Raw genomic sequence first — 24,977 nt, 5'->3', positions numbered from 1 at the left:
GGTTCCAAATGGAGTCGCAAGTTCTGCAAACTTAGTCTGCATGTGCTCCATTCAAGCTCTGCTGTGCCAAAGCGAGTCGGCCCCATCTCCCGCAGTAGCTTCGAGCGGGTGAAATTGACGCGGGCCCGGATAGTCTGGAAGCGAGTGCGGCTTAATGTTTCGAAAAAATCACGTTGGCCGAGAAAAGGCTTCTCACTCCAGAAATCTGCAATGTCGGTAAGAGGGCAAATGCTCATCGCGACCTCTAGACCTATGTACTCGTCGAATCCGATCTCGGTAGTCACTTGGTGGCCGCGCAGTGATAGCCCTTAGTTTGTCCAGCGTTGGACCGCCGCCTGAACTCCTTGCTTATGAGCAGCAAAAAAAGCCTATTTCGCGGTTGGTAGTGTAAGCTTTCTCGACATTTTTTGTGCCACGGGAGGTAAAGCCCACTCAAGCTTGCTAAGCCGTTAATGTAATTTGCCGCAACTGAACCACGATCAGCACCGTCAGCACGTATTTCTGCGGTGATGCCAGGCTCTGCGTCTTCATCACTGTCTTCGTCGGCAGTGTCATTATCAGCTATGACCTAGGTCTCGTCATCACTGACATACTTTCCCCCAACTATTGCTTCATTAAAATCTTCCACTTCGGAACTGATATCTTCTTCTTCATAACGGCTATCTCCTCCCACCTCATCACCCAACTCCAAAGATTCAATTATTCCCGTCATGCTAGCAAATTCGAAAGTGCCAGCTCTCACACTGTGCTAGCACATTATACTAGAGTAACAGAGGTGGCCTAGAAGATGCGTAATGAGCTTTAACCACCACACTCCACACTTCAATTACCATCATTTACGCTACTTTCGAAGTTCAACAAAAATGCACACTGTGACGATGGGCTGCCATGGCGGACAGGTGATCACCTGCACGCACCAGCACGAATGATGGCGACACTTTGACGATGGGCTGCCGTAGCGGACAGGTGATCACCTGCACGCACCAGCACGAATGATGGCGACACTTTGACGATGGGCGAGAGGCACAAATACATGATGATTTTGGTCGGTTTGTTGAGCTCGATTGAAGGTTTCGAAGCGCTGTAGGTACCCTTGCCCAGATCAGCGGCCTCGTTATGAGGGTAGCTGCTCGCTTGGCAGTCAGGATACACTGCAAATCTTCTCGACCCACTGGGTACCCATGATCAGGCAGGCACTGAGCTCGTACGACGGACAGCATACCGTGCTCCCAGAGCAACAACGCTAGTAAGAAACGCACCGGACCGCCATGCGCACGGACAAAGTCAGCAGTAGGTTGGGCTCTTCCGATATTGTCGTAGTTCTGCCGGTATGGTACGGAAAGCTGCAGCCACCCTCGCGGGTACTCACCCGCAACGAAGCAGATTGGCGCACATCATGGTTACCATGAGCAAGCGGGTACTGTGCCATGCAGCGTGAGCACCAACGTCAGTGTGATGACGAATTAGCCGGTCCATGAGCACTCGGGTAGTAGGGAGGACGTCGGGCTCGACATATAGTGTCGTAGCTCTGCCGATACCCCTTGATTAGGTCGGTCGTCACGGAGAGCTGCCAGCCCTCCTCGTGGCGGCAATCATTCAATTCAGCAGCTCGACGGACGGCGTGGAGGCCATGAACTGGCGAGAGAATCATGCTGGCCCGGCTGACAGCGTGCCGTCATGACGAGATTGGGCGGCGATCTTGGGTGGCTCGACATTCGGACAGCATTCCTCTTCACAGCGATCAATACCATTGTAGAGATGGAGACTAGCGGGGCCCCCTTATCGCAGCATATCCCGAGGCGTGATGATCGGCTGCCAAAGCGAAAAATGATAATCTAAACTGCGACCGCGGCGCCAATCGGTGCCGATCGGCGCGGGGGTCTGTGCTGTACTCTTTGCGACCTTTGAATCGACAAGATTTTTGGCGCCAAAATACTGGGTAATCTCATTGGCTGACAGTTAGACCACCAATAATCATCCTCAGCTCCGATTGGCTGGGCCAAATTGAAGTGGGCTTCCACGTTGAATCTCTGCATCGTGGATCCTAGCGAAGGTATTCAATCATTTTGTAAGGATCTGAAGAAGCTGTTGCACTGTAGAGTGGACTAAAGTGATTCGTACCCTCGCCACATCCACATAAACTTGATTCTTTTGTTGGCGGCTTTCAGCAATTCTGCAATAGCTTTTGAAACACTATCAAATACCGGTATATGTGGTAGTGCTCAGCTTGTAAAGCCTGCGAATGCCGTACATCTCCAGCCTTAGCAGCATTAGGCTTTAGGGCGAGCTTCGCCACTGCATCTATTGAGTGCACCTTGGTCACGGGCACGGCGACCGCCGACAGAGTGGTAGCCAACTACACTTCGTACGGTTCGGTCTCCGTCATGTCCATTGTGGACGAATACGGTAGTGCCGCGTTTAGGGCGTACTTCGCCACTGCTTACACTGAAAGCACCTTGGTCAAGAGCACGATGATCACCGACAGTGAGGTGACCAGCTACACTTCGTACGTTTCGGTCTCCGCCGTGTCCATTGCGAGCAATTACGGTAGTGTGGCCTTTAGGGCGAGCTTCACCACCGCGTACATTGAGTGTACCTTCGCTACGAGCACGGCGACCACAGACAGTGTGGTAACCATCAACAATTCGTTCGGCGTGGCCTCTGTCGTGTCCATTGCGGACGAATACGGTAGTGCGGCGTTTAGGGCGTACTTCGCCACTGCTTACACTGAAAGCACCTTGGTCAAGAGCACGATGATCACCGACAGTGAGGTGACCAGCTACACTTCGTACGGTTCGGTCTCCGCCGTGTCCATTGCGAGCAATTACGGTAGTGTGGCCTTTAGGGCGAGCTTCACCACCGCGTACATTGAGTGTACCTTCGCTACGAGCACGGCGACCACAGACAGTGTGGTAACCATCAACAATTCGTTCGGCGTGGCCTCCGTCGTGTCCATTGCGGACGAATACGGTAGTGCGGCGTATTGGGCAAGCTTCGTTCTTGCATGCATTGAGTGCACCTTGGTCACGAGCACGGAGGCCGCCAACAGTCTAATATGCATGTGCATTTCGTGTGGATTCATCTCCGTTGTGTCCATTATGAAATTAGTACCGCCTTATAGGGCGAACCTCGCCACCGCAGGTATCGAGTGCATCTCGGCCACGAGCACGGCGACGACCAACAGTCTGGTGAGTATGAACCTTTCGTACGGCTCGGTCTGCATTGGCTCCGCTGTGGATGAGTAAGAAAGCGTGGCCTTCAGGGTGAACGTCGCCACCGCACTTATCGCGTGCATCTTGGCCACGAGCACGGCGACCACCGACAGTGTGGTGAGCATCTACATGTGTTTAAAGATTTATGCGGCGGTCGACAGCTTGTTCATGGCATGCTCATAGAAGTGACGGTTTGGTGGCTCGATGCTTTATAGAAAGGTGTTAGGCCTGGTTTCTTCTAGACAGCACCATGTACCTAAGCAATTATGAACAACTCTCCTATTATTATCAGCCAATAGGACGCAAGAATTTGTCTCTGTATGAACAGTACAATGTCTGTAAAGACCATCTGATGGAGTGGTAGTGAAAGAGTTAATAGTACGGGCGTTCAACTGGCTGCCGAGTGCAGCCAAGACGCCTCAATTGGCTAAAATTCTGCCGAGCGCAGCGAGGGCGGCCGATTAACTAAAATTGCAATATGTGGTGAGCACGTTATATGTGGTCTACATACCGTACTTATAAGCACCGTTCAAATTTCATTTCGCACTCACTTGCGCTGCGTGTGTGAGAATTATGCTGCATTAGTAGATTACACCGATATGCGAACATGTACGATATGGTCTTAGAAGCTGTTTCTAAAAATTGTGGTCCCTGGCGACTCATATTTCGTTCTAAATGATCAAGTTAGTGTTTATTGCTAGAAATATGATATTGAAGAAACGTAGTACTTTTTTAAAAATAATTTTACGCACAAAATTGTTGTACTTAGTACTTTTCTAAAATTTAGAATCTAAAGTCTACTAAGAAAAATTGCTAGCAAAAATAGGAAAGATATTAAATATCTTTCATATTTCTGCTTGCAATTTTTTGTAGTAGTAGTATTAAATTAGTGTTAGATACTGTAAAACATTTGTGCATGCGGACGCACAAGATTGCATACAAATGAAAAACCTCATGCTTTGAAGCTTACCTTTTCTCTACTCCTATGCAAAATGCAAATCTTCCTGCAGATCCACTACTGCTGATCATCTGTCTCGTTAATGAACTGGTTGATGACATCGTCAGATTCGTTGACGGTCTCTTCAACCAGTTGCAGTCGCTCCAACGCTTCAACGAGTTGGTTTTCGTGCTCAGTTGCCGGACTTACCGCAAGCTGGCGTTTAAAGCCGCTTTGAATCACCGAAGCGCCGAGATCGTTCCACGCTGCCGTAGCCCAGTAGATAGCATCGTTTCTAGAGGGAGGATTAAGCTGAAATTTGCCGCCTGAATTTCCTTGACGGAATTGTTGTAGCTGCACCGACACGTGCTGAACCCAGCGCTTTCGAAGGCGTTCTTTAAGTGGTCGAAACCAGGATATATCAGCTGGTTGGCACACAGAAGTTAATCCAGGAGGAACTTTAAGAAGGTGCACATTTAGCAGCTCTGCATGCTCAAGCACTTCATCAGTCCAATGAGCCGAGAAATCATCCCAAAGCAACAGTACCGGCTGTACCTCATCTCGATTTGCGAAATGGTAGTCCAGAAAAGCGACGGATAAGCCTGAGTTCCACCACGCAGAGCTGTTGCCATAGATTTGCAGAGCAGCATCACTCTGAATTGTTTGCATTGTTTTCCACAAGGAGTCTCCAAAGCCATGTTGGGCCACGTAGTTGTAGGCCGCTTTGTCGGGGTTGCGCGAGGGCTCAGTCTTAACCACGAAAAAAGGGTCATACTGTTTTCCAGTCGAATCTGCCAGAAACATGCCTGTCAGGCGTTCCTTGTCCTTTCCACCACATCTGACCCACACTGTATTGACACCTTTTCTGTCCACCGTCTGCTTGGGCAGATACTCGAAGCAAATGCCGCTTTGGTCTGCATTGTAGAATTTATCTACACCAAGATCATTTTTTGCTTGCTCTACCTCTTGCCAAAAGTTGTTGGCAGCGTCTTCCATGGCAGCAGGGGTTTTCTGGCCTTGACGAGTTTTTGTTCTCAAAGACAAGCCATGACGAGACAGAAACCCCTGCTGCCAGCACCAACTCCCAGTGAAAACACCATCTGCTACGCCTTCGTCACGGGCAACTTCCTGAGCTTGAAGTTGAAGCATTAGACGGGACACAGGGATACCCTCACCACGTAGCGAATTAATCCACTCAACAATGCTTTCTTCTCCAGACTTGCTGATTGTTGTTGCTGTTCCTGGGGCTCTGTAAGACCTCAAATTCGCCGTAGCGGTGGAGGCAACCATGGCTTCAATGTGTGTACGCTGCTTCGACCACTCGTTGATCCGCTTGCGCTTTGATACGCGTTTTGCTGGGATGAGTTGGCAGTAAAATCTATCGAGAGTAGCATCCATGTCATCATTGTTGTCACGAAGGAAATTTATTACGTCCAGCTTTTTAGTGTAGCTCTCGCACTCGCGTTTGTAGCCGTTTGGCTTTCGCCCAGCGCCACCAGGAGCGCGGCTCCGCCCTCTTGCCATGCTGGCTCTTGCAGGCTCTGAATGTGAAAGGCTGGTTGTCTGCTTGCTAGTAGTTTCACCGCGGCTTTATCCTGTGCATAAATAGTAGAGTGGGTAAAAATAGGTAGGTCCGCATGGACAAATGCTCCATAGTAAGGTTTTTTCAAATAGCTACATCATTATGATTGGCTAATTCTGGCGTCCGGATGGACAAAAGGTCCGGATGCACAAATGTTTTACAGTATAAATACGGAAATTAGAAAAAAATTAAAAATTTAATAATAGTGACCTCCCATCCTACACCCATACACACCACTCCGCTGCCGCGAAAATAGAGCGTCTTCCTTTAGCTATAAAAATTTGTTCGTATTCGCGCGCGTAGTGTTTGAATCTAAGATAATTTGTGCACTTTCCAACACGTTACGTAGCGTACATCACACACACTGGGTGATCAAATTGACGCGGGGTCACTGAAGGACATGAAACCAAATAAGAGCAGGGAACTTGGAAGGACATTAAATTAGACCATGTACACGCTGGGAAGGAAGCGGAAGCACGGATGGGCACGAAAACAACGAAAGCCACGAACTATTCTGAAAAGGACGAACCACGGAGAGCACGCAGCCATAAGAAATTGGAAGGACAAGAATATGACGGGAGTGTACGTGCCAGGGAAGGGAACTATAATATTGACACCCCAGCATGCTAAAAAGCACGGGCTTCGGAAGAGCACGCACGTTCGAAGCCACGGTAGACCACGTAACGGTAAGAGTGCACGAAAACAATTCTCCAAAAAAACACGACGGTAGAACATGGAGCATAGTCAAGGGAGCAAACATGACCCCCCGAAAGACCATAAACGGGAGATCACCAAGCATTGGAACACGATACCAGGGTAGAACCGAATATCACCGAGCCAGGGAGCACGATACTACGGTAGATCATGATAGAACGGACGGCAGTCCAACGACGACACCACAACATAACACGATTGCTTGGACGGTGGCCAAGCCACTAAGCCATGATAAACCTGCAGCCACTGAATCTATGGACGGGAAATCAATGAGCCACGGAGCACGATACCTGTGTAGAACATGTGCTCACCGAGACACGGAGGTCGATAATACATTTTAACACGATTACACGGACGGCGGGCCGGGCCACAATATCACGGGGAAGCGATTTGGGAGACCACGATTGCACACCGCAAAACACGATACCATTGTAGAGCACGATAGCACGGGTAACGGATATACACGATTGTATAGATATCAGAGCCACAACGTGATTGCACGCCAGTCTGGAAGGTGGTCATCACGGCATCGGCCGCACTAATCAGTGAATCCGAGATTGTTTTCATTGGAGAGGTCAGAAGTGTACAACAATACGTCGGTGAAGGTGTGGATCGCAAGACAAACAAGGGGCGACCCCCGATTGCAGGGCAGTCACCAGGCAATGTCAAAGCGACGTAAAGTTGGCGCGGCGAGAGGCAGATCCAGAGAATCACGTCACCTTGTCCCCGCGTCTAAGGAGGTGTAGGAAGAAGGAATCCAGAAAATTTTCCACGTCACACCAACCATCCGGCATCGACAGAATCAGGATCACAAGGACCTTTTCCAAGCCCTCCCGGCGTGACTACGTCGATAGCCTTGTTGCTTGTTGAAATTGAGCAGCCACGCTGACTCCCGCAACTGGATCCAGGAGATTGGGAGCTTGTGGGAACCCTCCCACACCGCGATCCGGTGCTCGATCGAGAACTGCTGGAAGGCGCCGACAAACAATCCGAGACGTCCACCGACATCACGATGGAAAATCGATGGATCCATCGGAGTCGCCCGAAGATCGCGCTGGTCCAGGATGAGGGACAGCAGCTGATCTTCATGTAGTTCCCGCAACTCCGAGGGTGAGTACTTGAGAGACTCCACCCAAGCCCAGAACATGTCCTCACAAGAACTCCAGTTGGTTGGGAAGAACCCAGTGTAGCCTTAAAGAGAGTAGATACCACCCCGGTTCTCGAGCTTCTTGCGACAAGTCGTAAAGTTCTTAAGAGCGACACGATGTGGCGCGAGAAGCACACACCCAGCCGCCTCCAAGTTGTCGACGAGCAACTGCTCCTTTTCAACAAGGGCACGTTCGTAAATGCCCCTAGAAGTGTGGCCACCCACAAGGCCACGAGGAGCGACGAGAACCTCTAAGAAGAGGTCAGCCCCAGAGCTCTCCTCGGGAGGCCAATACCCTCTTGAGTTGATGGCAGCTCCCTGGCTGACGGGTGCCACCACCGAACCCCCACGCACACGCTGGGCATCTCGGAAATCCTCCTGCTGCTGGTCGAGGGCGTTAGTGACCTCCCGGGGCTCAGAGATAGCACCCTCCTCCTCATCTTCTTCCTCCTCCTCGTCCTCTTCATCCGAGGAACCGAAAAAGTTCCGATAGAAGTACCCAGTCTCTTTCTCCTCGCGGAATGAAGTGGAGACTTCGAAGCCGTAAGTTTCTTAGAGGGCTTGGCGTCTTCGGCTTTGGCGGTCTTAGCACGCGCAAGACCCTCGGCAAGCGAGGGGTGTTTGCGAGGTTTCTCCTCCCAGCCCTTAGCCTTGACGGCCGGACTCTCGGAGCGCACCGACGTCCTGGGACTGTGCTCCTCGTGATCACTAGGGAGCGACTGGACGCTGTCGTCTTTGTGCTCGCTGGGCACTGGGCTGTGCCCTCCCGCAGAGCCCACAGGAGCATCGTGCGTGCTCTCGGACTCGGCTTCGTCCTCACTGCCAAAGTCGAACTCACGTTCAGCGAACCGAGGGCTCGGACGATTATCTGGGAAGGCCGAGGGCGACGGGCTGCGGTGCTTGCTTGTTCGCTTGCCCACAGCCGCGTCACCAGATAAGCCGATCGCCTCCGAGGCCACCTTAGTAGCCTCCTGGGTGCAGAGCCTTAGACGCGAGGCTTAGCGCTCTTTGCGTCCGCCTTTCTGGAAGCAGCCTTGGAGCGTGTCTTTGCACCGCTCTTTGCAGTGCCATGAGGCATGGTAAACGGTCGAAGTGGAGACCTAAAAGAAGAGCGCACAGACAGCTGCTCGAGGCTCTAGCTGTGAAGTGAGCCTTCCCCGCGCTCGCGCGGCCAAGTCGATGGTTTTCGACTTTGAGAATGAAAGTTTGCGACGTACACTTCTTCATTCTGATTGGTCGGTAAACCGAACCTAAGTGGGGGAGGATGTAATGGGGTACGTAGCCCTAAGTGTACTCTGGTTACATGAAGTGTACTTCAGAAGTATGACACGTCAAATTTCGGATATTTGGTACAAAGTACCAAGGTCGTCCAAAAGCCAACCATTGGTTGATGACATTGCATTTCTATAGGTGACTTATAGTTTATATTAAACCCAGGCTTTATCTACCTATAAATATACTCAGTTTACATTCTACCTGAATTAGGTCACTTCGCTCTCTTTTGAATAAAGAGGGGACCTGTGAACTGCCGCTCACTGAGAGTTTGTATACTCTCGGAAGCTAACTTCCTCTAGCGCAAGGTGCTGTGTGACCCCGTCACATACGGCATGAGATCGATCTCGTGCCTGCCACAAAGTACTGTGTCACGAGACAATGGCCTCTTCCACGCGAACAGTTCATCGATGCCTTCTTCGCTGCGAAAGCGAAGGCAGGTATGGTGCGCTAGAGGAAGTTGGCTATACAAACTCTCAGTGAACGGCAGTTCACAGGTCCTCTTTTACCGAAAGGGAACGAAATGACCAATTTAAGGTAAGTTGTAAGCTGAGTATATTTGTAAGTAGGCAACGCTTAAGTTAAATATACAAACTTTAAATCACCTATAGAAAAACAATGTCATCAGCCAATGGTTGGCTTCGGACGACCCTGGTTCCATGTACCAGATATTCCAAAGTATGACACGTCCCACTTCATGTAACTAGGGGTACACTTGGGGCCACGTACCCCGTTACATCCTCCCCCACTTAGGTTCGGCTTACCGACCAGTCAGAATTAAGAAGTGTACGTCGCAAACTTTCATTCTCAAAGTCGAAAAACATCGACTTGGCCGTGCGAGCGTGGCGGAGGCTCACTTTACAGTTAGAGCCTCGAGCAGCAGTCTGTGCGCTCCTCTTCTTGATCTCCACCTCAGCCGTTGGCATGCCCCGTGGCACTGTGATGAGCGGTGTGAAGACACGCTCCAAGGCTGCTTCCGGAAAGGCGGAAGCCAAGAGCGCTAAGCCTCGCGGCTAAGGCTCTGCACTCCAGGAGGCTACTAAGGTGGCCTCGGAGGCGATCGGCTCATCTGGTGACGCGGCTGTGGGCAAGCGAACAAGCAAGCACCGCAGCCCGTCGCCCTCGGCCTTCCCAGATAATCGTCCGAGCCCTCGGTTCGCTGAACGTGAGTTCGACTTTGGCAGTGAGGACGAAGCCGAGTCCGAGAGCACGCACGATGCCCCTGTGGGCTCTGCGGGAGGGCACAGCCCAGTGCCCAGCGAGCACAAAGACGACAGCGTCCAGTCGCTCCCTAGTGATCACGAGGAGAACAGTCCCAGGACGTCGGTGCGCTCCGAGAGTCCGGCCGTCAAGGCTAAGGGCTGGGAGGAGAAACCTCGCAAACACTCCTCGCTTGCCGAGGGTCTTGCGCGTGCTAAGACCGCCAAAGCCGAAGACGCCAAGCCCTCTAAGAAACTTACGGCTTCGAAGTCTCCACTTCATTCCGCGAGGAGAAAGAGACTGGGTACTTCTATCGGAACTTTTTCGGTTCCTCGGATGAAGAGGACGAGGAGGAGGAAGAAGATGAGGAGGAGGGTGCTATCTCTGAGCCCCGGGAGGTCACTAACGCCCTCGACCAGCAGCAGGAGGATTTCCGAGATGCCCAGCGTGTGCGTGGGGGTTCGGTGGTGGCACCCGTCAGCCAGGGAGCTGCCATCAACTCAAGAGGGTATTGGCCTCCCGAGGAGAGCTCTGGGGCTGACCTCTTCTTAGAGGTTCTCGTCGCTCCTCGTGGCCTTGTGGGTGGCCACACTTCTAGGGGCATTTACGAACGTGCCCTTGTTCAGAAAGAACAGTTGTTCGTTGACAACTTGGAGGCTGCTCGGTGTGTGCTTCTCGCGGCACACCGCATCCCCCTGAAGGACTTCACGACTTGTCGTAAGAAGCTCGAGACCCGGGGTGGTCTCTATCCTCTTTGGGGATACTCCTGGGTTATGCCCGAGAACTGTCCCACCTGGAGTTCTTGTGAGGACATGTTCTGGGCTTGGGTGGAGTTTCTCAAGTACTCACCCTCGGTGTTGCGGGACCTACATGAAGATCAGCTGCTGTCCCGCATCCTGGACCAGCGTGATCTTCGTGTTCGGTTTGCCCACTTGGTCAGCAAGCGCATACTGCCAAGGGACATCCTGAAGCGTGCGGCTTCCAGCGCTCACGATGAGCGCGGGTACGGAATGTATTCATCGTCCGTACCCCGTTCGGGCAAGAAGCCCCGGACTACTTATGAAGCTGCCGCCGCTTCTGTTCCCAGATTGCGACAGCCTTTGGACAGTCAATCAGGAGCCGTTCAATCGGCTCCCACGAGTTCTCGGAGTGGGCATAACCCCTCCACTTCACGAGGAGCTGTCGCTTACCGCGACGCCGTTGCTCCTGGAGGATCCGCCCCACGTGGAAGTGGACTTCTCCATTCCGGTCAAGCAGGGGCAGAGGTGCCCTCGTACGAGTACGAGTACTCGGCGCCTCCCGAACGCCACTCTCGTCCGAGTGCTCCGGCTGCGGGTCCGACACAGGGCCCTGAGGTTGACCGCCTCCGTCAACGTGTCCTCGTGCTTAAGATTGCACTTGGCCTTGGGACTGGCGGTGATGCTGCCGCTCAGGCCGGGAATCAGGGCGAGCTCGCTCGTCTTGCGGACCGCCTGGACCTGTTGGAGCGAGAGGTCGCGAGCCTGCATCTGCGGGTGGATCGCCGGGCCTCTTCGTCCGATCTGGACGAGGCCTTTCGCATGATCCGACGGATCGAGGCTCTGCTGCCACGTCCGGAGCCGCATTCGGCACACTCCCAGACGTACGCGTATGGTGCATACCTGGCGTACTCAGCGTACTCGGCGTATGGCGCCGGGGGTCCGTTCGTACGGAGCCCCTCCGGCGTACGGTCTTGACCGCAGCCTTGCCGTTCCGACCGAGGCTTGGGTGCCTGCTCCGACGCCCTCGTCGACGTCTGTGACCGGCCCTCGCTTCGAGGAGCTGGGTCAAGGTGGGTCCGCGAATCAGCAACCTCCTGCGGATCAAAGTACCGCTTAAGACGTCCAACATAGAACGTCGGGTGCGTCGTCATTGACTTTGGCAGGTCGATGGTGTACGACGCACCATGTCTGGCCAGGACTGCAAATGGTCCGATGAAGCGGTGCTTCAGCGTATTGCTGCCAACAGAGCTGACAGTGTCAAGAGGTAGGCTCCTCGTGTCTAGTAACACTAAGTCCTCCACTTTAAATACACTTAAGTTTCCTCTTCCATGTTTGTCGGAGTACTCCTTTTGTTTGTCTTGGGCCGCTGCCATGGCATCGCGGACCCTGCTGACAACGCTCAGCTTGGTATCCATAATAGATTTCAATTGTTTCCGCAGCGAAACTTGTCTCACATCCGAGACCTGGGAGGAAAGGGCTTTCCGAGCCTCTCCCCCACTTAGAATAGAGGGGTCAGTTTCTCCTCGAAGAGTGAGAGGCACTCTGGGGTGACGGAAGCCGCTCAAGTAGAACGGCATGAACCCCGTGAACGCGTGCACCGCGTTGTTAAGCGCAAACTCAACAACTGGAAGCTGCGTCGACCACGTACGTGGTGCTGCCGCGCACACAGTGCGCAGAGTGTCCTCGAGCACTCGATTGACGCGCTCTGTCTGACCGTCTGTCTGCGGATGGTCCGCAGTGGACATCTGCAGACGAGATCCCAGTAAAGGGAGCAGTGTTTTCCAAAACGCAGCCGTGAACTGCGGGTCTCGGGCCGAGACAATCGTCTCCGGGAGACCGTGATTTGCGGAACACGCCATCGACGAACAACCTTGCGGTTTGCTCGCCCGTAAAAGTGACGGGAACCGGAGCAAGATGTACCATCTTGCTCAGCCGACACACGAGCACCAAAATTCCGGTGTTGCCGTGCCCGTCGGCGGGAAGCCCAAAGATGAAGTCAAGACTCATCGACTTCCAACAGTCAGCCGGTATGGGCGGGTTCTGTAGTGGAGCCGAAGAGTGCCCTGCGGGTTTGACCCGCTGACATGTTTCACATGTCTTAACGTACCGGGCGACCCACTTGTACATGTGGGTCCACCAGAAGGCCTGAGAGACCGACAGAGAGGTCTTCTCGCGGCCCAAGTGGCCGCTGGAGGGCGCGTCGTGCGCCTCCGCGAGGATATCGAACTTCAGATCCTCGTCGTTAGTAACGACCACCCGTGGAGGATCAGTGGGCTTCACCCGGTAATAGAGGAGGCCATCTTTCAACTCATATCGGTGGAGCCGTGAGCGCTGTCGCGACGAGAGCCAGTCGGACTTCGCGCTCGTTCCTGCCATAAGGAACTTGACGATAGGCGCGACAGCCTCATCGTCCCGATACGCCAAGCGTATCCGATCATATAGATTTGTTGTCACCCGTGTGATGTGGGCCAACTCATAGTCAGGACGCCGAGAGAGGGCGTCCGCAAGCACGTTGAGCTTGCCCGGCTTCTATTCGACGCGGAAGTTGTACTCCGCGAAGAAGGACAGCCACCTCGCCATCCTTTGGGAGAGGTGAGGCGTTAGTCGCCGTCTACAAGGATGCGTGGTCTGTGTAGATCACGAAGGGCCGAGAGCCCAGAATGTGAACCCGAAACTACACAAGGGCATACTTCATTGCCAGGAGCTCCTTGTCGTGGACAGGGTAGTTCCGCTCGACGGCTTTGAGCTGCCTGGGTTGGAACAAGATGACTCGTTCATGTCCAGCCGTGTCGGCCTGCAGCAATGCACATCCGATGGCGTAGTCGGAGGCATCGCAGACGATGCTAAACGGCTTCGTCTCGTCCGGCAGGGCCAGGACAGGGGCCTCTTGGAGACTGGCCTTGATGCTGTCAAAAGCAGCCTGGTGCTCTTGCTCCCAGCGCCAGTCGACGTCCTTCTGAAGGAGGCTCGACAAGGGCTTAGCGAAGCCCACGTACCCTGCGCTGTACTTGTGAAGGTAGTTGGCCAAGCCCAACCACTTTCGAAGATCCTTTTGGGATCGGGGCGTCGCCATGCTGCGATGACCTTGACCTTGTCTGGGTCAGCCCGAGCGCCCACGTTGCTTACGAAGCAACCGAGAACTTTAATCTCTGGTGACGCGAAGACGCACTTGTCGATGTTAACGTAGAGCTTGTTCCCTCGCATCACGTCCAACACTCGACGGAGGTGCCTTAAATGCACCTCCATGGCCGTCTTGCCTCCCTCGGCACGGCTATGGACGAATATGTCGTCGAAGTACGTCTGTACGAAGGTACGTAATGGGCGGAACAATTGCGTCACCTGGCGATTGAACGTCGCCGGGGCGTTAGACAAGCCCTGCGGCATGGCGAGCCACTCCCAAAGCATACCGCTTGGAGTGCTCACCGTGGTGAGCGGGATGTCGCTCTCTCTCATCAGGATCTGGTAGTATCCGTCTACCAAATCCAGCGCACTGTACAGTACGCTGCCGGTCATGTTGTTTAGCAACACATCCTTTCGTGGGATTGGTGTTTGGGTCGGCACCGTCGCGTTGTTCAGCTTGTTGTAAGCATGAACTAGACGCCACTTTCCGTTCGGCTTCCGAGCGCAGAAAGTCGGCGTCAAGTGCGGGGATTTCGACTCCCGCACCATGCCTGCCTTCACTTTCGCGGCGAAGAAGGCATCAATGATCTCGCACTGTTTGCGCGGGAGAGGTTGCCTCGTGACACAATACTTTGTGCCAGGCACGAGGTCAATCTCATGCCGTACTCCTCGACCCGGTGGGAGTTGGGTCGGTGGGTGTTTGCTCACCACGTCCGCATACTTCGTCACCAAAGGATACACCGGATCCTTGGGGTTATTAAGGATCTCAGAACCCAAGCGCGCCTGACGCTGCTTGTTTAGGTCTTCCAGGACGTTCTCGTCCAAGACAGAGGAGGAATTCAGCTCCTTCCGAGTGATCTCAGGTCTCATGAGCACCATCTCAGCAATCTCTCCAGCCTTGAGGTTGGCCAGGAAAGACTCGACCGTCATTTCCTCGAGGTTCAGTATCTCTGCAACCTCTGGCAACGGTTCCAAGTGGACACCAGATGCCTTGGCGGGTAAACCGGTCTCGCCATCGAAGATGTGATAACACTCTTCCACCGGCCTTGTCGGAGGAGCCCGGGCCCTGGACTCCGAGTCGCTTGAAGCGACGTCGATCTGAACGAAGTTCGGATCCGACTTGAGGCGGCGGCGGCGTCGTTGACGACGGCGACCGTGACGTGGAGCTTTGCTGCCCACGTCTAGGGATGTCGGCGCTACGACATCCGAGGCACTCGTGGCCTCGTGTGGTACTCTGGTACCCACACAGGAAGCGTGTTCAACACCTTCCTATTCAGTTAAGGTCTGGGCGACCGCGTGTGGCACTGTGTTACCCACACAGGAAGCGTATCCGACGTCTTCCCCTTCAGTTAAGGTCTGGGCGACCGTGTGTGGAACTCTGTTACCCACACAGGAAGCGTATCCGACGTCTTCCTCTTCAGTTAAGGTCTAGGCGACCGTGAGTGGAACTCTGTAATCCACTCTGAACACGCTGTTCTCAGTGCTCGTGACAGCTGCAGCTGTCTGCGGAACTAAGCTACCCGCCTGTGGACCTAAGTTACCCACTTGGTCAGCGCCTCTTCTGGGCGCTGCCACCATCAAAACATCTTCGGAGTCGTCATATACGTCGACGACTCCCAAGCATCTGCCGGATGCTTTGGTACCCTGGCAACCCTTGCGGGCGCCCCGGGTCCTGACAGAGGTGGGAACATGACTCACCAATGCTCTGTCGGACTGCGCAGGGCGGCTGGCACCGATTGCCTTGCCTCGCCAGTCGATCCAGGGCTCGTGCTTCTCAAGCCAGGGCATGCCCAGGATCATTTCATATGGATCCATATCGAGAACAGTGAGCTGTTCGAGGCTGTCAAAGTCTTCAAACTTGACGGCCAGATCCACTTGGACGTTGGGGACAGTGACGACCTTCCCGTCGGCCAGTCGCACTGACACCGTCCCGTTGCCCTTGCTTTCCCTCAAAGCATCGGACAACTTGTTGCTGTTACGAGCAACCGTCTGGCGGCGTGCGAAATTCTTCGACGCTCCAGAATCGATAAAGATTCTAAAGGGATGATCGTATCCCCGTACACATCCGTGTACTACGAGCAACCCGCCGCTGCTCTTCGCCGATTCGAGAGTGCGAAGACTCTCAGGGGCTAAGTCTTCGTGGTACGCGCCACCCGCGCACCCATCACGAAGACTTAGTTCTTCCCCAGTAGGGCGCCCCGCCCCTACTGGTCTCGGGCGTTCCCCTGTCCCCGGGATTCTGGCTTCTGCCAGCGACCCTTGAGGACGGGCTTGGGGAAGGACCGTCTGCGGATTCTTTCCGCGGGACAGTCATGCTTGAAGTGGCCCATCTTCCCGCAGCCGAAGCAGCGGATGTCACGCTGTTCGGCGGACCCGAGCTCCATGGGAACTGGTCCGTTTTGGGGCTTGTTCGACCGGGAGCCGACAAGGAGCTCCCAGGCCACGCTGAGGCCGGCGTACGCGCCTGGCGATGGCTATACTCTTCTTGAAGAGCCACTTGAATCGCCTCTTCAAGCGTGCTTGACTGCACCCGGAACAGCTAAGTGCGTGCGGGGCCCACTCGAAGGCCGTCCATGAACACAGTCATCGTGATGTGTTCGTTGAGTGGGTTTCTTACTAGGGACGCCGTGAGCTCCCGTATCTCTTACACGTACTCGTGCAGTTCACACCTCCCTTGTTTACACGAGAGGAAGCGCGAACGCTGCCGGTACTCGTAGTTCGCCGGGAGGAACGCGGCTCGAAGCTGTTCACACAGCTGAGCCCAGGATGTGAAACCTCGAGGGGATGTTGCTTCCCGTGTGTACACCCAACTCTTAGCACGGCCGCTAAGGTTGGAGAGTGCAAAAGCAACACGAAGTTGCTCGGTCGAGATCAGAGCCGCGTCCATCGCGAGCGCTACTTCTCGGACCCAGATGTGAAGATTCTCGCCTTCCTTCCCTTCATACGGCTTAACCTTCAGCCGTATTGGCTTCGGGTGAGGCGGATTTTCTTCCGCCGCCGAAGCCTACCGGTTCTCCCGCACATGCGCGATGAGGCCCTGCTCGTACGCGTCAAACGCATTGACGCGCTCGAGCTGCTCGGCCGGTGTTGACACCCCCAGGCTCTGCAGGGCCTCCATCCCGAAGATGCCTGCCATCTTCCGAACCGACTCGAACTGAGAGTCGTTCATATGGGAGAAGTCGTTCCTATCCATGGCAACAAACTTCGGAGAGGTTCAGGTAGTCTACCCGCAGTGGCGTGGATTGACTACGAGTGCTACCAAGTGTGACGGGGTCACACAGCACCTTGCGCTAGAGGAAGTTGGCTTCCGAGAGTATACAAACTCTCAGTGAACGGCAGTTCACAGGTCCCCTCTTTATTCAAAAGAGAGCGAAGTGACCTAATTAAGGTGGAATGTAAACTGAGTATATTTATAGGTAGATAAAGCTTGGGTTTAATACAAACTATAAGTCACCTATAGAAATATAATGTCATCAACCAATGGTTGGCTTTTGGACGACCTTGGTACTTTGTACCAAATATCCGAAGAATGACGTGTCACACTTCATGTAACCAGGGTACTCTTAGGGCTACGTACCCCGTTACACCGTACGCCTCGATCCGGTGGGAGCTGGGTCGGTGGGTGTTTGTTCACCACGTCCGCATACTCCGTAACCAAAGGATACACCCTTCCTATAAATACATCGAGATTACAAATATCCTAAAACTGGCCAATTCTCTCCCTTCGCCAAAAAAGGGACCTGTGAACTAATGCCGTGCTAAGCCCGGTGAAGCTCTGGATATTACGGTATTTTAAAAAAGTAATAACTAGTGCGGAATGAAGGACTTTTTAGAAGAAAAAAAGGAGAAGAATTGCGATTTAACTAAGACTTCCAGTCTAGAAGAAGACATTAACAAACCGAGCGAGAATGATAGTCATTCATTTGAGTGGCTATCCCCAAACTTCAAAAACTTGAAAACAAGCTGGTACCCTAACTTAAGAAAGTACTGTATTTTAAAGAAGACCTGTAGCAATTTTTCCACAGCATTATGGTTTCTTAATCTGTTCGATCCTCAATTGCATGAGGTCTTTGGGTTTCTGCCAGCGCATCACGACTTGGAGCAAAATACTCCTAAAACGCTTTCGTAAGGGGGGCCATGAGATACAACTGCGATAACGTTTTCACTCGAGTGACGGCGACATAGAAAGATGAACGCTGAGGAATCCTGCGAGTCGGATGACGAAGCGGAGCAAGAATCATTTTCTCTACTGTCAGTCCTCCCTTTGAAATACCCGACGTGGTAATTTGTTTTCTTCCTCTGATGTGTGTGATGTGTGTGTGTGTGTGAGAGAGGAAGGGGGGCTTACTTACGCGTTACGTCGTAAGGTTGATGTGTATGAGGATACAGCTTAGCCAAAATGAAGAAGCCGCGGTCGAACGTGCGCTGTCGTCCGACCTTGCTGTCTTGACGCGAGACGGCCTCGATAGGAATCCTATAAGTATTCATCTATTCCCTTCTTTAAATCATGTAGCCTTCATGTACTGTACCACCCACCATCGGTGGTATCGTATATTGGAGCAACATCCACCTAAAACCAGATAGCGTGAATGTTGACCCAGGCGGCTTGGAACGACATTCACCAGTGCTTTTTATGCTTTACCGTAGTTTATTAGGTATTCCGTCCTTTTAGCCTATCACTTGCAAGCCACTATACTTTTAATAATTACAAATGTAGCACCCTAATTATTTATAGGGGATCATCGACGGTTTCTAAAACTCTGGATATGAATATCCAGAGAGCTACTGTTCACTGAGAGTGTATAAGCTCTCGGGAGCCGACTTCCTCAAGCGCAAGGTGCTTTGTGACCCCGTCACAAATATCTATAAGGCTTCTTTAAGAAATTAAGTGTAAACTCCAAAAACAAAGGATCACCTTTCATCATCATCAACCATACTGTGCTGAGAACTTGGACCAGGAAGTACTGCGCGAGCATAGAAATGCGAATCCCCCGGGCACCTGCTACCGGTAGGTCCAGATGACCTGGCCCCGGGTCTTCAATATTACTGTCAAATGTCAAATTTTGTCACTTCGATCAGACTCACGTGTTTTTTTCAGATTATTACACCACTAATTACGATTAGAGATGGTTTCAGATTTGAAGAGTAAAAAAGTTTAAAATACACAAAAACGTTTTAAACAGTTTAGAAGTATCCAAAATTCCAAAATTCATATAGAATCCCAAAGGTACCCGGGCGAAAGAGAGGATTCGGCTCTGCTCATGGCGACAAGGGAGGAAGATACTGGCAGCGGGCCGCCACAATGGGAGAACATACAGCAAAGATCATCTGGGGATACTCCCCGCGATCTACACGCAGATTTCGGAAGGTTCCGCTCGCCCCCCAGCTCGGCACTATGGAGGACGCTTCGCTACAGCCCTTACCAAAGAGGTTCCTCTCCGCTAAGCCCGCCAGAGGATCTTACGTCGCCGGCAACAGGCTCGCGTAGGGTGATGTTCTCGCCTCCACCTCACTCGCCACCTCCATCTCGACCCCTTCCGACACCAGCACCAGCGCGATCCCCCCCTATGCCAACCGTGGCGGAAGTACCTCGCTCAGCAACACCATCGCGTCCTCCACGTGCTTCTACTCCTACACGATCGCCCAGGCCTCCTCACGCTTCGTTTCGGTCGCCCAGGACTTCTCTTAATCCCGCGCGATCGCCTCGTACTCCAGGGTCATCTCGTCGTTTTCGAGTGTCTCCACTGAAGGTCGGACGCCCGCGTGATGAAACCTGGAATCACTATACTATTGAGCGTGAGAATGGAAAGAAACACAGGCGGTGCAATTACTGCGGCCACGATGCGGCCTGATAACTCCTGCGAATATGGCCAAATTGACCGCCAAGATTCTCAAATTTAAATGCATGAAGCGGAGGGGTGGTGAAGATCTACGAATGAAGTATTTAGAAGCATCTCCACGTGATTATTGGGGTGCCAAGGACGAAAAGAGCTACCCTCTTCTCAAAAAGGTAGCTCAAATGGTATTTGCGGTTCCTACGTCGTCAGCAGCCAGTGAGAGGGCCTGGAGTATATTCGACCACATTCACTCCAAGCGAAGGAACAGGCTATCAGTTGAAAAAGTTGAAAGGCTTGCCTATATCTACATCAACTATGGCACAATTCAAAGTGATGACATCAACCTTGCAAGGCATCAATCGTGTCCTGAAAGTGTAGATATCCTCAATTAAATACAACGCGCTCTTATGACTTAAATCTGTAGCTAAAAACCCATAAGTCATTCTTTAATTTGCAGCACAAACAAGCATGCCCAACCTCCCTCTAGACGGTCTTTGAATAGAGCCCACCTCGCAAAATTGTATCACTAATGCGTCGTGGTTGAGCGGCAGCGCCTGAAGACTACGAACGGCATCAGCCACCGTCTGCGTATTGGGCGGATAATGCAGGCAACTGACACGTAAGATAATCTTTATGAAATCGGTGAGGTAGAGTTTCTTGTGACTAGGTGTCAGATAAATAAGCAACTTACCAGAGCGAATTGTTTCATGAAGGCATCGCGAATTTCCTCCGTGTAAAGGAATCGGTTCATTCGCATCCTTCGGGGCCACTGGCTGCATATTCCCCTGCATTAACATGTCCACAGCTTTGACAGGCGCATCACAGATATTGACTAGAACAACACAAATGGGAAGTCAGTCACGCACTATATCGTATACATAGGCAAAAAAGAGGTAACGTACTTCGGCAGTTCCAAGAACTAGAGCTGTGTGAGGCTGCGGTCCCGGTTGGCCTTCTCTTAGGCTTCTTGCATGAGCTCGAGACTTGCAGCTACTGCCAGGTCGGGCAGTGAGCAATGCGCCGACGTATCGTGCAGTATCCTAGCTTGTGCTGGCACTGGCAGTGCAGTAGTGCCGCAATGCTGCTCAATGACCCTCAAATGAGAATATTCTGTCTGTTAGTTTTAGATAGTTTGGAATTTTGAATGGAATTTCGGACGTTTTCTGGAAGTATATTAGACAGTTTTAAATTAGTCCAAAACCATCCCTAATTACGATGGTGTTGTTTCTCGAGGCAGAGATACTGAGGCTGCTAGAGCTAGACGCGGCGTTGCGCGCCGACTCAGACAACAAATCGAAAAACGGCGTGTTGCTCACGCAGAGCGCGCGCGAGCACCTGACAGCGTCGCTGAACCGGAGCTTCCCGCGCGAGCAACCATGGACGGAAAGCCAAGTGGCGGTTAAATTTAAAAACCTACGCGGCGAGTACGCCGAGTATAAGTGGCTGAGTTCCCAGCCAGGCTTTCAAGCGAGCGGCACAGAGATGAGCGAGGAATGGTGGCAAAATGCCAAACGACTGCGGCCCAAGTGCCACAAGTTTAAGAGCAAACTGCCTTGGGTCTTCGAGGCCCACATGAAGAAGGTCGTGGGCGACGGCGGACCAGACCATTCGCAAGAGCAGTCCGTGAACAGGCGATTGAAGGAGAAGGGGTCAAAAGATGAAGGGACTAAGCAACAGCAGCAGCAGGAGGAGGTGGGGTCTGGGAACTCTGAAGCGTTTCATACTGCTACGTCGGTATCAACACCGTCGGAGGTGGCCGTGGTCCCTCCTCCGCGTCACAAGCGGAAACGCAGCGATGATGAGAGAGAAGATGATGTCCATTCTCGGATCAGGCGAGACTCGACACGAGAGCACGAACAGGTGCAAGGCAGCAGTGCTACGACCGCGAGCGACGATGCTGGAGGTGACTACAACGACAGTCGCTCGTTGGCCAGGTCCGTGGAACAGAGTTCGGTGGCGGCTGCGGGTATGGCACGTGGCTTCCAGGATCTGATTCAGATTTTCCAGCAGCAAACAGCTAAGTGCAGAGAGCTAGAGGACCAGTTGACGCAAGGCAACACGGAGACGCCGTCATTGGTTTTGGCTGAACAGCGCAGCGTGCTGTTGGCCATCGCGCGCTCACTGGAGCAAAGCACACGAGCCACTGCTGACATGGCGCAGGGCTATCGCGAACTCGTGAAGGCCTTTGTGCGGGTGTCAGACACCACCCGGTTGCAGCGTTGACCAACACGTTCCTAGCCTGCAGCTGCACACATTCGTCGACTGTCCGTGGACTCAGATGATAACATGGAAATAAAATTGCGAAGAGAGACGATCATGTGAAGCTAAGATCAACCCAGACAGTGTGTCTAGAGACGTTGAAGAATAAATGGAGTTAGCGGTGTTATGCAGTGAAGAGACCAGCAAGGACATGTTGATCCTGCTAAACCTTTCTCCCGCAGCAATGGGTCGATGGGTAGGTACAAGTATTTCGATGTCTTGGTTACGGACGTGCGGCTGCTACGTTGCAAATTTTGGCCTCCGCTCCTCGGCATAGAGACTATACACATACAGTGCTGCAAAGTTTCACAGAGTAGCGGAGGGCACGAACTCGAAGCTCTTGCGCATGTTGACACTGTTCATAGTGAAGGGCACTGCTGGCGGGTACATACACATGTACGAGTCGTCCGTCGGCGGTAGCAGACAGTCAATCCAGTCGAGTGGCTCAGTCTGCTCTCCATTCGGGAGGTCGTAGCTTCTCGTAGTTGTGTACGGCTCCGACGGCGGTGCAGTCATGTTGAAGCTGTAGTAGCGCCGGCTCATATGCGTCTGCTGTGGGTGGCGAATTTCGTGCTGTTTGAGCATGAGGTCGTTGCCCACTGCCGGGTAGGGCATGCGACATCGACTGTCACCGTTTAGCATGTTCTCAAAGCTCATAGGGTGTGGAGCGGAAAGAGGTTCCTTCTTCCAGTAGGGCATGACAGATGCACGGGCAGCAGCCGTGGGTCGGTACTTGGGCAGCACATGCGGGCTGAGAGACTTCTTGCGCGTGATTCTCCATGCAAGCTCAGGCTGGTCGCGCAGGAAGAAATCATTGGAGAAGGTGCAGACGACAGCCTTGGACTTGGTCCACTTGCGGAAGTTGAAGTAGTTGAGCTGGCGCTGGAAGCTCGTGTACTTGCAGTGCTTGAAGTACTTGGGAAGTACGCGAGCCGTCATCTCCTGCATGTCGTGGATCTCAAAGGCGCGGCCGTCGGGCGTCCATCGCAGCACAGTGTCGCTCTCGTCCAACAGCATTCGACGAAGGCTCTTGAGAAATGGCGCCACCTCGCGCGGCGCAGCGTTGTCGTCGATGGGCTGGCTATAGTTATTGGGGCTAGTGCTCTGCATGGCGATGGGATAGAGGAGACTTGGGCTGTCAGTTCAAGCGGCTTGCTCTGGGCGACGCAAATTCAAACCTGAGAGCCCGCGTCCGTTCGGTGGGCTTCGCGATGGTCACTCGCACACTTGACTCTGGCTACACCGCGTTCAACGCTGACACACGCTGCGCCACTCTGGCGTGTTCTCGCGGCGACGATCCCATCCTCGGGCGCTGCTGACTCGCCCGTGCCGGTCGTCACTGACTGGATGGGGTTGCACATGAATCTCCATACACTGGCGGCGATGGCGGCCCCACTGAGAGTAGACCGCTTCAACTTGCACTCAACGCTGAACAGAAGAGCCCGTGGCCTTAACATTTTGGTCCCACACGGCATCACGCTTCCCTGATTTCGTCCGAGTCTGTACGATGGTCCCTCGCCCCGCGGCACTAGCACTCTCCAAGCAAGCCAGCGGAGAATCCACCGCCGAATGTGCGACGCACATAGTGCGTTGGTCACCTTGAGCCAAGGCTTGACGCAGAGGGTTCGGATGTGGCCGTGGATTGTGCCCTAGTGCTACTATCATCCTCAGGCCACCACTAGGTTCTTCGAGCGACGGTCGCCGCATCCCCTCCCGTACCCAAACGCCGCCGGCTCTGACAGAGCCTCTGGGTTACATGTATTACACTGTAATCGCTATTACAGTGTAATACATGTTGCCCAGAGGTCGATGACTGCTTTGTTGTCGTAAATTACGACAACTGTTGAGGTTAGGGCCCGTCACAGGGACCGCCTCTCCCATCGTGCTCTCTATAAACTAATATTGAAGAGACACGGTATTTTTGACTCTAATAAATAATGTACTAAAATGTCTTGAACATTTTAGTACGATGAATGGTAGCGGCAATTCTAGACTATGTTTCTGAATGCCGCATACTAATTTCTTGTTAGTAGCCCGCTACTTTCTTAAACATTAATCTTACTTCTTCTTTTACTCCTTCCTACCCTGACTTCCTTCTACCTGCGCCCAAGTTACCCGCAACAGGTCATGAGCCCTCAGCAAGCCTCCGGTGACGACTTCCCCCGCCTCTCTGGCGCCAAAAATTTCGACGTGTGGAAGGCCCGAGTCAGTGCGTCACTCGATGGCAAGCATCTGCTCGGTTTCGTCACCAAGAAGGACTACAATGGGGTCAGTGAAGACGAAGATGACGACTCCGACGACGACTTGGCTGAGTCGGACGACGACGACGATCCCTCCAAGCCCAGCTCTCCGGCTGGTATTGACTCGGATGAGGTCGACTTCGAGGACAGCTCGGATGAGCTGCAGCCCCGCGACGACGACGATACTCCATCGTCCAAGAAAACGAAGCGTGCTGATCTACCAACAGTTCGGCGATTTGCGGAACGCCACGTCAGCCGTGATCGGGAGCAAGTTACGCGGCGTAAGACGTCTCTACCATCTGCTCGTCACCTTCGCCGTATGGAGGCACAAACCAAGGCGTTCCTGATGAAGACGATGGATGATACTCATATCCGTCTTGTCAAGAATCTGTCAACGGCCTTCGACATCTTCCAGGCCATCTGTACCAAGTATGAGGGTGCGGCCTTTCATGGCGACCCCTACTTCATCCAGCATTTCCTTATGGAGATCAAGTACGAAGAAGGTGGTGATCTGACTAGCTTCTTCCTTGAGCTGGAAAACGCGATGAAAGCCGCGTCTGAAGCAACCGAGTCTCCCTTGACTGACGGGCAGAAATCACTGTACCTGTTCCACTCGATGCCGAAGACTTAGAAGGACGATCTCCGAGTTTGGAAAGGTGTGCGGAAGTATATCCCGTATGACGAACTCAAGATGAGTATTGAGACCAAGGTTCGCGA

General features: G+C 53.0%; 4 protein-coding genes across 4 annotated transcripts; 2 read left to right on the top strand and 2 right to left on the bottom strand.

The window, feature by feature from the left end:
• Positions 1–441: 441 nt before the first annotated feature.
• Positions 442–1,270, bottom strand: PITG_11763 (uncharacterized protein; the record flags this gene model as incomplete). Its single annotated transcript, XM_002901227.1, has 3 exons — positions 442–533; positions 918–1,081; positions 1,260–1,270. The coding sequence occupies 3 exons, from the start codon at positions 1,268–1,270 to the stop codon at positions 442–444; spliced, it is 267 nt and encodes an 88-aa protein (XP_002901273.1).
• An 18,559-nt stretch (positions 1,271–19,829) lies between these two features.
• On the top strand, positions 19,830–20,153 carry PITG_11762 (uncharacterized protein; the record flags this gene model as incomplete). The annotated part of the gene is made up of 1 exon (XM_002901226.1): positions 19,830–20,153. One exon carries the CDS (start codon positions 19,830–19,832, stop codon positions 20,151–20,153), a length of 324 nt encoding a protein of 107 aa, XP_002901272.1.
• Positions 20,154–20,976: 823 nt separating this feature from the next.
• On the top strand, positions 20,977–21,984 carry PITG_11761 (uncharacterized protein; the record flags this gene model as incomplete). The annotated part of the gene is made up of 1 exon (XM_002901225.1): positions 20,977–21,984. The coding sequence occupies one exon, from the start codon at positions 20,977–20,979 to the stop codon at positions 21,982–21,984; it is 1,008 nt and encodes a 335-aa protein (XP_002901271.1).
• Positions 21,985–22,326: 342 nt separating this feature from the next.
• PITG_11760 (HSF-type DNA-binding protein, putative) lies at positions 22,327–23,037 on the bottom strand (the record flags this gene model as incomplete). The annotated part of the gene is made up of 2 exons (XM_002901224.1): positions 22,327–22,473; positions 22,765–23,037. 2 exons carry the CDS (start codon positions 23,035–23,037, stop codon positions 22,327–22,329), a joined length of 420 nt encoding a protein of 139 aa, XP_002901270.1.
• Between the last annotated feature and the right edge of the window lie 1,940 nt (positions 23,038–24,977).

Source organism: Phytophthora infestans, genomic scaffold (genome assembly GCF_000142945.1).
Source record: "Phytophthora infestans T30-4 supercont1.22 genomic scaffold, whole genome shotgun sequence".
In the NCBI taxonomy this organism is placed as follows: domain Eukaryota; phylum Oomycota; class Peronosporomycetes; order Peronosporales; family Peronosporaceae; genus Phytophthora; species Phytophthora infestans.
Note: the sequence above shows the minus strand (reverse complement) of the source record. Positions and strands in the feature narration are given on the sequence as shown.